Below are 12,393 nucleotides of genomic sequence, written 5' to 3' on the forward strand. Positions count from 1 at the left end.
GCCAGAATACTGATGGGACTGATGGGACAGTTTTTGGTATGTACGATAGACTGCAAAAAAGTTTTTAACCAAGCAACACAACATGCTAGTATAGTGGTTATTCATGTAAATGTTGTCTCAACGAGTAACCGACCTTTTACTTTTTGTATTATTGATTTGTGTGATGATCTGTGTGCAGTACAATGCGTACATGGCGTAATTACGTGGTAATTAATGCTATTAACGTGTTTGTTCCATATGTGTTTGGTTTGGGGGGATTGGGGGGAAATGGCTTGGGGGATGGGGACATTGATTGGGGGATGGGGACATTGCTTGGGGGATGGGGAATGGAGAAATGTCCTGCAGTAAAATCTTTCCTATTCAGACTAAGGAATGTGAACGTATTTCCTTTTACAGACTGGTCATCCTATGAGATACTGCAAGCTGAGTCAGGACCTGCCCATCCTGCGTTTATGGTTTAATGTAGAGGCTGAGCTGAGACAGGACTACCGCCTCAGCAGAAGAGCCATGCATGGTCTGCAGAGGCTCCTACAGAGGGAACAGGATCATGGCTGGGGAAATCAGATGGAAGTCCTCATTTATGTGTACTGGCTGGCTCATGGACTGTCCTATCAGGTTGTATGCCGTGTCTTCAATGTGCCAAAAGCCACAGTCCACCGCATCATCCACAGAGTTGCACAGCACATTTGGAACAACCTCAAGCGAGCCATCTCTCTCCCACCGGCAGGAGAGCTTCATGCTGTTGGGCAAGGATTTGCCCTCCTATCAGGAAGCCCTGCCTTCAACAACGTTGTGGGTGCAATAGATGGCTGCCATATCAGGATCAAACCCCCTCTACTACACCGAATTGACTATTTAAATTACAAAGGATTCTTTTCTATAAACATGCAGGCAATTTGTGATTCGAAGGGTAGATTCCTTGACATCTTTGTAGGCTACCCGGGGTCGGTTCATGACACACGCATCATGAAGAACAGTACCTTTTACAGGACCAGACAGTACCCTCCCAGGGGTTACATGCTTCTGGGTGATGGTGGCTATCCCTGTTTGGACACACCAATCTGCCTCATCACACCATACAAGGATCCCGTTATTGGACAAATACAGGGGCGCTTCAATAATTATCATTCCAGAGGCCGCAGCATTGTAGAAAGGGCTTTTGGAATGATGAAGACCAGATGGAGATCTACCCTGTTCAAAGCCTTGGAGGTTAAACCAACATTTGCACCTGTGGTAGTTGCGTCCTGTGCCTTTTTGCACAATGTGTGTCTCGATAATGGAGACATGCTGGAGCTAGATCCAGATGCACAGAACATGTTTGACCCCCAACCTCCCGGTGAGCCCCTAGCAGGTAACGAGACCTCTGGGAATGCTACAAGGGACAGACTGGCTGCCTTGGTTTCGGGCCATGTGCAAGCACCATAGTACAATGCTGTTTGTGACCCAGAAATGTATAATTGTATATAGTTTGTATGTTAGCCATGTTGATACCATTTTAGGCTTGTTTCAATCTGTTTTATGTCTTAATTGTGTGATTTCTTCAAATAAAAAAAATATTACAAAAATATTTGTCTTACAATTTTAGGATTTTTACAGTGAACTAACTGCTAGCTAAATGGGAAAATGTGGTTTGATTATATAAGACAATCTGTTATTCATGCTCATAATGAATCCACCAACAATTGGTTTGAAACAAATACTTTAGTAGTCCAACAACAACAACAACAACAACAAATGTAAGTATCATGGGGGCTATTCCATCAATGTTGCTAAAGGAAAATCCCAAAAATAAGGACTTTCCTTTAGCAAAGTTGATGGAATACCCCCCGAACAGCACAATAAAAACAACAAGGTTAATTAACTGTTAACAACTTTGGGGCTATTCCATCAACGTTGCTAAAGGAAAATCCCCAAAATAAGGACTTTCCTTTAGCAAAGTTGATGGAATACCCCAACAGCACAATAAAAACAACAACGTTAATTAACTGTTAACAACTTTGGGGCTATTCCATCAACGTTGCTAAAGGAAAATCCCCAAAATAAGGACTTTCCTTTAGCAAAGTTGATGGAATAGCCCCTCTAAACAAATCTACTCTACGCTAAAAATTCTTTATGACGCTCCATGTCTTTTTCCACCAGGGTTACCAGGGTGTCTAGGGCGGTCGTCCTCCTCTTCTTCTGTAATTACATTTGTAAGTTACATACAATGATACAACCCATTAATAATATTACCTAATAACAACTGCTCGGATTAGATTGCGGGTGGAAATAGGTCAAAATGCGCATCATGTACAAGTCAGACGAACGTTTGATAGATTTTACGCCACAGGTAATAATTGATTTATGATTGTACATCTCTGAAATGCTCGACTGTCATGCAGCGTTGCGTTACTGTAACGTTAGACACAGCACCGACATAAAAGCGATTTTTGGGTTAAGCTTGTTATAAATAAAAGGTCTATAATGCATTGTAATGACATTAAACTAAGACAATAAGATGGTTATCATAATTTTTCAAATCTTTATTAATAAGTAATTACAGAGAAAGTAAAATGACATTTCCGCATTGAATAGAGCGACATAAGATTTCTGTAGATGATTCGCAATGCATCCTGGTATCAAGGGGTAGCGTACCCCTAGCCCTTCGAAGCTAGTGTGGTCCTGGAATCGCTCGAAACAAAGTAATAGTTAGCCCTCCCCCTTACCCCTAGCCCTCGATGAAATATGAATTGGGACAGCCCTCCCCCTAAACGTGAACGCGCAAATCGAGCCATAGGGGTGAAAACGAAGGGCTAGGGGTGAATTGGGACGGGCCCCAAGTGTGGGGTCATTGCTTAGAAGCAATGTGTCAACTTACAGAAGAGAAAAACAAAGGCAGAAGCACTAACCTCTTTTCCAGCTGGTGTGTTGCCTTTAGGACTCTTTCCATTTTGAGCAGGAGACTTGGCTTTGGACGGAGTCTGCTGTGATGAATAGGGTTTATGGTTTTATGTCAACTAGTAGAAGGTGGCTTATGCCAAGACAGGTACATGTTATCTAACATCAACAGAATAATTCCCTCCAGCAAGGGGAGTGGCAGTCTTCAGTCTCAGTCTTTTGGTAAGCAGTTGTTGAAAAATGCATCAGCAGCAGTTCAGCTCAACAAATTTCATCTTCGACTACAGACGCCAAGCAACGATTTAAGCAGATAGTATATAGGCTTTTCAAATAAATGCAATAGAAATTACCCTCACCTTAACAGGTATTCTAACAGGTATATAACAGGTATTCTTCAGCCTCGCTCTCTTCATCTTCCCTAATGAGGAGTCATGTTACAAATCAGTTTCAGAAAAATATGTGCATTGAACACGAAGAGAAAACTTCTATACTTACTCTACTATCATCATCAAACTATCATCATCATCCTCCTCCTCCTTCACCTCCAGTTTCATTTTTTTCTGTGAAGAAGAAAAGGGCTGGTCAGTGTCAGAGATGAAGACACATGTTGTTTCAGGTGACTAGACCAGGTTGGACAGAGGTACTGTTTGGAGACTGACCTGGGATTTCAGTGCCGGTGCTGAGGCGGGCCTTTTCTTGGACGTTTGAACCTCCTCTTCCTCATCATCCTCCTCCTCCTCATCAAACGACTGGTCGCCCCCCATCACTGGTAGAAAAACAAGATGGCAACTTAAGAGCTGATGGCTTATGCCAACAAGTATTTTTCCTACCGGCACTATAGGATCACTTTTTCAGTGGCAGTATTCGGTCTCAGTCTTTTGGTAAGCAGTTGTTGAAAATGCATCAGCAGCAGTTCAGCTCAACAAATGTCATCTTCGACTACAGGTTCCTGGCAGAGGTGATCATACTTACTGACAAGGTGCTGACCACTGATGTGGATTGGACCGGAACCAGACTTGAGACGGAAAACAGCAGGGTGTGTGATTGCAAACCCACCAAGACACACCTGCAACACACAAACACCGGGCTTGATCTCTGGTTCACAACCACACTAACAACGCTTTTGAGCTTTGGCTTACAGGTGTATATGAATAATCTGATATTTTGATGATGGTCAACATCTCAAACTCACACTTGGAAGGGTGGAGGGTTTCAGTGAAGCAAGCACTGCTTTAACCTGCTGACCCTCTGTGTCCTGCCCTTCCACCTCCACAATGTGAAGCTCATCCTTGGTGCTGGGGTCCACACACACCTGAGAACAGAGGTAGAATTGCAACACACCGTTAAGTACATAGCCCAAAAACTGCAAAGCATGTGGGGTATTGTAAGTGCTATTGAGTGCCATTATATTGAAAACAGTACAATCCTCAACAATGGGAGTAGCCATCTTCAGTCTCAGTCTTTTGGTAAGCAGTTGTTGAAAATGCATCAGCAACAGTTCAGCTTAACAAATTTCATCTTCGACCACAGACGCCATGCAATGATAGGGAAAGCAACCTATGCGTGCATTCAACCTATACCTGCATTTAAACATGCTCATGAGAACACATGGCACTCCAGTGCAACCGCTGATCCAAAATCAGATTAATGACATTAAACATTCAGTTGACGACGTGACACAAGGGCTACTCCTGATTGGTCTAAATGTGAACCGGCATGAGAACCGTGCAGACTCAACCATCCCCGCTCAGCAGTCTTGCCTTCCGAAATGCTCGGGCGCCTGTGTTTTCTCCTCGCAAATAACGGGCTAAAAGTCACCGGTAGTACCATCTAAAAGATACAAAAAGCTGATATAGCTAGCTAGGTGCACAAATAAGATATCACGTTAAATAACTTCGAAAAATTAAACGAAAACAGCGACAGATGGATGGATTTTTCACGAAAAAAGATGTCCCAGACACTTCAAACATTGCTGAAGCTAGCAGTGGCTATGAGCGATACGAAACTGCATGGCTGGGTGTCGTATTGCAGGATTTAAGTTTCTCTATATATTTCGGGACGAGGAGCAGCATGGCATGGTCGGACCTTCCCAGCGGTGCCCTCGGGAACGAACGGTAAGCCTCGTTGATAGTAACGTAGCAGTGGTCTAGTATGTTAGCTCCTCTGCTGGGGCATGACACCTGTTGTTTGTAATTGGGAAGTTCTGTTGGTGTGATTAAAATCGCCGAGCACAATAACTGCTGCGTCGGGATTAGAGTTTTCCACAGAGGAGATGTAGGTGGGACATTGCAATTGAAATTGCGTTCAAAGTAAAAAACACACACACACACCAGGGTTTCCGTTAGAAAAATTTGCCGTCGGACATCGTGTCCGGGAAGAATTCGATTTACCGGACAAACGTGATATATTCCGGTCATCATATTAAAATATAATAAAAAAACATAAAATCAAAATCATATTTTTTTTTCTCAAATCTAATATAGCTGTTTGTCGCGGTGATTACTGTTGTGTAGCGGCCTATATATGCCATTTAATGTCTATTTCTCATCCGATACGATTAGATGCGAGCTATATAATATATAATAATATAACATGATTTGACGCATGCGCGCTATGCCATGCGTCAAATCCAGCGCTGAACGGGTCCAGCGCTGAACGGGCGCCTCACTGGGAACTGAACAGACAGCATCGATCAATGAACGGACTCCACATTACGTTAACTGAAGTTTGTTAAATTGTTTGGGATTAATGTGAGTTTTCTATTTTCTCTTTCCAGTTTTACCCTTTTTTTTTTAAAATCAATAAAACAACGTCATTTCTATAACCAGGTCTCGCTGGTTGGGAAGGCATTTCGTTTAGCTCGGGAGTATGACAATGGGGAGAACATAACTGTTTATTGAGAAACAATTGATAGGCAGTCTGGGATACGTATATAAAGAAATACCACAATGTCTAGATGTATAACATTTTATTGAACAGAAACAGTGCAAGCATGTAGGCTTCTGGCGTGACACGGCTAGCCTAATTTCCGTTCATATGCCTTTTATCAGATAAAATAAAATAGAATAAAACTCTTTGAAAATAAATAGGCTTTAAATTAACTTGCAATGCGTATAGGCTAATTTCCGTTCGATGTTACAGCCTAGGCTATGCCTTTTCTCAGATAGATAGGGGATAGCCCTGTAAGCTCATACGGGTCTGTATGTCGTCCTGAAGACCGGCTGTTAGATCATATCGCTGAAGTTGGTCTCCATCTTAGTGTAAATGTTGTCCGTTTCGTTTGTTATCCTTGTTATTGTGCGATAAAGTTAAAGCGCTCCGCTTCGGGACACCATTTTCAGCTGAGCACCAAACACACACACCACACTGCCCGAGAGAGAAGGACCCGCCCCCTTTAGTTAGCCTATAGGCTATAGGCTAACTAAAGGGGGCGGGTCCTTCTCTCTCGGGCAGTGTGGTGTGTGTGTGTGTTTGGTGCTCAGCTGAAAATGGTTAGAGGGAATTATTTTCACCGGACATTTATGTCCGACGAGTTTTCAATTTGTCGGACTTCAAATAATTTTACCGGACAAAGACCGGTAATTACCGGTTAACGGAAACCCTGACACACACACAAATATTGACAGTAGAGCTTGGCTTGATAGTGTATATCCCCACTGTGCTGGGTCGCCTCCACACGGGCCGTTAATAAGACTGCTGTCTGTGGATTAGTTCGGAAAAAAAAATGCCCAATACAACGTTGTAGTTGTTTAGTACAAATGGGTCTATAGCAGCTAGGTAACATTAGCCCTGTATCAGAGTTGTGTTGTTGGGTCTTGTAGCAGGGTTAGCTATAGCAGCTAGGTAACATTAGTCCTGTATCAGAGTTGTGTTGTTGGGTCTTGTAGCAGGGTTGGGTTAGCTATAGCAGCTAGGTAACATTAGTCCTGTATCAGAGTTGTGTTGTTGGGTCTTGTAGCAGGGTTGGGTTAGCTACAGCAGCTAGGTAACATTAGTCCTGTATCAGAGTTGTGTTGTTGGGTCTTGTAGCAGGGTTAGCTATAGCAGCTAGGTAACATTAGTCCTGTATCAGAGTTGTGTTGTTGGGTCTTGTAGCAGGGTTAGCTATAGCAGCTAGGTAACATTAGTCCTGTATCAGAGTTTTGTTGTTGGGTCTTGTAGCAGGGTTAGCTATAGCAGCTAGGTAACATTAGTCCTGTATCAGAGTTGTGTTGTTGGGTCTTGTAGCAGGGTTAGCTATAGCAGCTAGGTAACATTAGTCCTGTATCAGAGGTGTGTTGTTGGGTCTTGTAGCAGGGTTGGGTTAGCTAAAGCAGCTAGGTAACATTAGTCCTGTATCAGAGTTGTGTTGTTGGGTCTTGTACAGTTGCTCCAAATGCAGATAAGAGAAAGTATAGGCTAATATCAAACAACAATCCTAGAGATGACTAACTCAAACGTACGCATAACTAAATAAAAGCAGGCCAACTAACGACAACTACACGCCCTCAACTGGGAACATAAAGGATAAATTAATTTTGCAATCGAACGTGTCCTACAGCGACAGCTGGTCGTGCAAATGAGGTTCTGGGAAGATTTTTGTAGCTTTTTTTTTTTTTTTGCCATCCTCCCTCTAGTTTGAAATTAGTTTGTTGTTTTGAGCGCGCGTGCGCGTTCCATGCGCGTGCACGCGAAAAAAATCGCGCGCGCAGCGACCTATCCGCCACCAATGGAAAAATTCCTGGAGGAAACACTGCACTCAGACTCCCGGAGAGGTGATCAAGTTGGGTGTCATTGCTCAGAATCGATGTGTAAACGTACAGAAGAGAAAAGGCAGAGGTAGAGGTGCTAAATAAAATATATATTAAAAACTGATGAGTACTATCTACATCTTACCATCTTCAAATCCAGCTGGTGCTCAAACTCATCGTCCTCTGGGTTGAAGACAACATCCTTCCCAGACTTCAATTCGCACCCTGTTGATGTCGAAAAGGTCAATCAAAAAAAGTATTCAGACATCAACGACATCAAACGTCAAACTCCTCAAATTGGTAAGGGGGGGTCACCTGGGGGTGACGGCGGCACATGTGGGTCAACCCACGTGGTGACACTCGTAACCAGTGTTGCCACAGTTACTTTGAAAAAGTATTCTGATTACTGATTACTGATTACTCCTTTAAAAAGTAATCTAGTTACTTTACTGATTACTTGATTTTAAAAGTAACTAAGTTAGATTACTAGTTACTTTTTTAGTTACTATTGGCAGCTGCCTAGGCACCCGACCCCCCCCCCCCCCCCCCCGCAACATAAAAATGAAAACTGGTTTTGCCAAAACTCACATTATTTTAACAGTAACTTAAATTACATAATTAAACTTTAAACAATAACTTAAAACAACAAAATAAAGAGTCTTTCTTTGCCTCACCCAACATAAATACTTGTTTTTAAACAATAAAATAAATATAATCTTTATTTAACAGTAACTAGCAAGGAGTGGTTTCACAAAACCTAAAACCTACCCTGACCATTCAGATATGATCCTAATATAATCCTAATCCTAAACTGGGTGAGTCTGAGTTTATCAATGATCAACATTTATGTTCTTGTCATCCTTTGCTGACACAAACTCAAAATAATCCTTATATTTCCAGCTATTTAACGCATATCTCTGTTCTCGCTCCATTGTGTAGGCTACGCTTCTGTTTACACTGTGCAATCAGCGTGGTGATACACGTGAGCGATTCTGCTGCAATCTCGCGACAGTCGAGAGCCGTTTTTTGCGGGCATGGCCTTCCATAGTAACCTCGTGTTGAAAACGTGAGCACTGACGTCACTCCCCAAGACGCGAGAAATGTTTGTTTACTATCGAACATTACAAAGAAATACTGCATTTAGCCTAAGTTATGAGGTAGTAACGCAATAGTAACGCACAGCCACTTGAATAAGTAACTTTAATCCGATTACTGATTTGGAAATAGTATCGCGTTAGAATACTCGTTACTGGGAAAAGTATTCAGATTAGAGTAACGTGTTGCCGGCATCACTGCTCGTAACATGCGGAATTCCTATAGTCATAATATTTGATGCACGTATTCGATTAAAAATGATACAGGGTTGTTAGACACAGTCTTCCTAACTAGGTAAGTACGTTAGATGGCTTTTTGTTTGGGCTTAAGGTCCAATATACAATCGCCGAGCCAACTGTGAAAGTGTGCGACGCATGTACCAGAGACTTCCGCGATCAGAAAACATGATGCTGGGATTAAGAAGTGACTGGGTGCAATTATTATTTATTAGTCCTATACTTAACATCAGTGTATGGAAAGAGACAACTCCTGTTCACTTCGGTTTACACAATCGACCTGTCCTGCATATAGCAGACACATTTCAGTGAGTGGCCTTCCCCTCTAAGTGCGCCATCTTAAAGCACGTGTCGACACGCACGCCATGGGCTAACTAAGCTAACACAGGAAAAGCCTGACACTCAAATAATTTAAGTTAGAAAACGTTCATTTTAAACATGAGTAGAATTAACTCCTGAACGTCCGAGCATCACATCATTGTGACTGGAATAGCCATTCAAGGTTACTACTCTCAGCGAACAAGGTATATAATTGTATCACGCATGTGAACCAAATGTTTGAAGACAACATGATCACTAACAGGCATCAACAATAGTTTCTCACCATAAAGGAACGTCTGTGGACCAATTTGTTCTTCGTCTAGCCCGTTCATTGTACCTGGTGTGAGGCGATGTCTTAAAAGATCCGCTGAACTGAAATGCCCTTCGTTGACTACGCAGACCCATTACCCTGCTGGTGAACGGATACGCCCACACTTTGTGTAGTCCAATCATATCAGTAAGCGAGGGTGAATGGATACGCCCACACTTTGTGTGGTCCAATCATATCATTAATGAGAGTAGCGTCATCCGGGTATTTTGCCCTTGCATGCCCCGCCCCCTTTTAGGTGAAGACTGTCCCCCTTAGTTTGACTGGCAGTACATTCAAATTCCGCATAACAATGAATGAATGAATGAATGGTCTTTATTGTCATTAATACAGTACAGGTACCATACAACGAAATTTAGGAGGGGGGTCTCCCCTGGTGCTAGGAAAAAAAGACTAAAAACAAGAAGGGAAAAAGAGCTGGTTTACATAAATAAAGGCTATATACACTATCCACTATACTATACTATACTAATAAAACACTGTGCTGTACTCTATGCTATAATAATGCATAACATAAGAATACAGTGTTGCTTTGAGTCCAAATCGGCCAGTCAGGCAAACGATTATGTAACGTCGTTGCCGATCAACCATCGTTGTCGTTGTATAGAAACGGGTTAGTTAATTTAAAGAAATATGGGTTGAGTCTGAGGTGTCTTAAGCTGACTTAGGCCTACAACTACCTTATTGAATCTCCAGGTGTAATGTATTTATGACCTGTATCCCTTTTTCTGTCGTTAATACACTTTATTTTTGCTGTTTTGGTAGTCTGTCCAATGTGACTAGCTCACTTGCCCCCTCCGGCACTAGTTTTGGCTATAGCTTGCTGTTCATTATTTTCATGCTAAATCGTTTTCAGAAGAAAATAAATGCTCTTCCTATTTGGTGAAAAAGTAAGTAAAAAAAATAAAATAAGTAAGTAAAAAATAAAATAAGAATTTGTTCTTGCCTGCCTGGTTCTTGCCTGGTTAAATAAAGGTAAAAACAAATAAAAATAAAATAAAATAAAGTGTTTGTATTCTATTTTATTCTAGAATGTGAGAAAGTTGTTGTTCCCATGTCAGAGCACTCCTTGTTTAATTTAGAGGCATCTGTCTGGAATAAAGACATTACATTCTACACAGACAAAGCAAAAATCAAAAGCTGAGTCGGGAAAAAACTGAAGGCAAAAGAAGAACATCAACAACAACAGTCCCTTGAAATGTTGTCTGCCACTGGAGAACTGCCCCTTTGGTCTCAGCACTGAAGGGTCCCACAGTTGACCATTTTCATCCTCTCTGTGGATGGCATGAAGCGACAGATCTCTTCTTGTAGGCCTACTGTTCTTCGCTCTTTGGGGAACTAAAGAAAATCATAAACTGGGATTTGTTTTATTGTTTGACGTGCTAAATACGACGCAGCAGCTTTTAGCCATGGTGACACACTAGTTTTTCCAATTTGGCCCCGGCACTTTTCCATGCTCGATTTTACCCAAAAGGGTCGTTCTGATGACAGGGAGGTGACATAATTATGTCTGCTCATCCGCTCTTGCTTGCACAAGCACACATATCACCAACCCACCCCTTCATATTGCCTTCCTTCCCTCCCTCACTCCATCAGAAAACTCACCATGTCTTACAAAAAGAACACATCATATTATGTCAAACTTTTATTCATAGCATTTGCACTGTACAACAGAACACAGAAGCTGTTGCTCTCTCCAGTCTCTGTATTTATCTGTCCCAGACAAAGTGTCGTAATGAGGTGTACCACTTGCTTACATTTATTCAGATTGTTCTGTCCGCTGATTATCAGGCTTTCATCAGTGGGGTTATACTTTCGTGTAACTTGGCCAAATTGTAAACGATTACGTTACATTATCAATAGTAATTGTAATTCCATCAATAAGAAATAATAACTCTAACAGAAAGAGTTTGGTAATGGTTTTATCTTTGTGTTACAGACACTTTGCTCTCATATGCTTCTCATTTCTATTTTTCTCAATCGGTTAGTGACATAGGCCTACTAACCTCACACCCCAGTCTTTCTTCTCACCTTGGAATTTTGGCAATGCAAGACTGGAGACACATACAATTATTTCAACATAACCGATAGACACCAAGAGAGGGATAAACATGTAATTACAGCACAAAATAATCACTGATCTCTCTCTTTTTCTCTCACACTCACACTCACACTCTCTCTCACAAACACACACATGTATGGATTGCACTGCATTTACCTCCAATCGATCCATGTTGTGTACTTAATCATTTTCAAGACCTGGTCACCATATGTTAAATCTTATGTAAACCCAGAAGGCCGATTGGTTATATTTCTAACACATTACAGGCATCAGTTTGGGAAAGACACACAATTACAAGGATAGATTTGAGAGCGACAGCATAACCAACACAGAACTACATAGATCTTCTCAACAGTAAAACAGTCACCACACATGACACAAACAAACAAATAACAGTAGGATAATTTTCTATTTAATAAACACATAGGAATAAATAGCAGATATGATCCATCAACAAATCAATCATTGGATGCATGAGTTAAATACATAAGTCCAAAGGTAAAGGTCTTGGTCAAGCAAATGGTTGGAGAGAGCGATCGGGTCTCTCTGGCTCAAGCATGCATTCTGTTTTGACAAAAATAACTTAGTCAAAAGAAATGCCCCTGCTGGCATAGTTCCACTTCTTCACAGATAGAGGGCAGTCTTTCAAGAGCATCTCCACATCAGCTTATCAAAAAGAGAGGAGCCGAGCAGCGAAAAGGTTGAAGTTTGTCAAGTGTGTCACACACTAGTCTGTATTGTGTG

The 12,393-nt window shown here is 41.7% G+C and overlaps 1 protein-coding gene across 1 annotated transcript; it reads right to left on the reverse strand.

The window, feature by feature from the left end:
- Positions 1–450: 450 nt before the first annotated feature.
- LOC308162496 (nucleophosmin-like) lies at positions 451–9,591 on the reverse strand (the record flags this gene model as incomplete). Its single annotated transcript, XM_080536645.1, has 6 exons — positions 451–528; positions 3,537–3,643; positions 3,850–3,943; positions 4,070–4,189; positions 7,753–7,832; positions 9,543–9,591. 6 exons carry the CDS (start codon positions 9,589–9,591, stop codon positions 451–453), a joined length of 528 nt encoding a protein of 175 aa, XP_080392771.1.
- Positions 9,592–12,393: the final 2,802 nt, after the last annotated feature.

Source organism: Nansenia antarctica (genome assembly GCF_963989245.1).
Source record: "Nansenia antarctica genome assembly, chromosome: 7".
NCBI lineage: Eukaryota > Metazoa > Chordata > Actinopteri > Argentiniformes > Microstomatidae > Nansenia > Nansenia antarctica.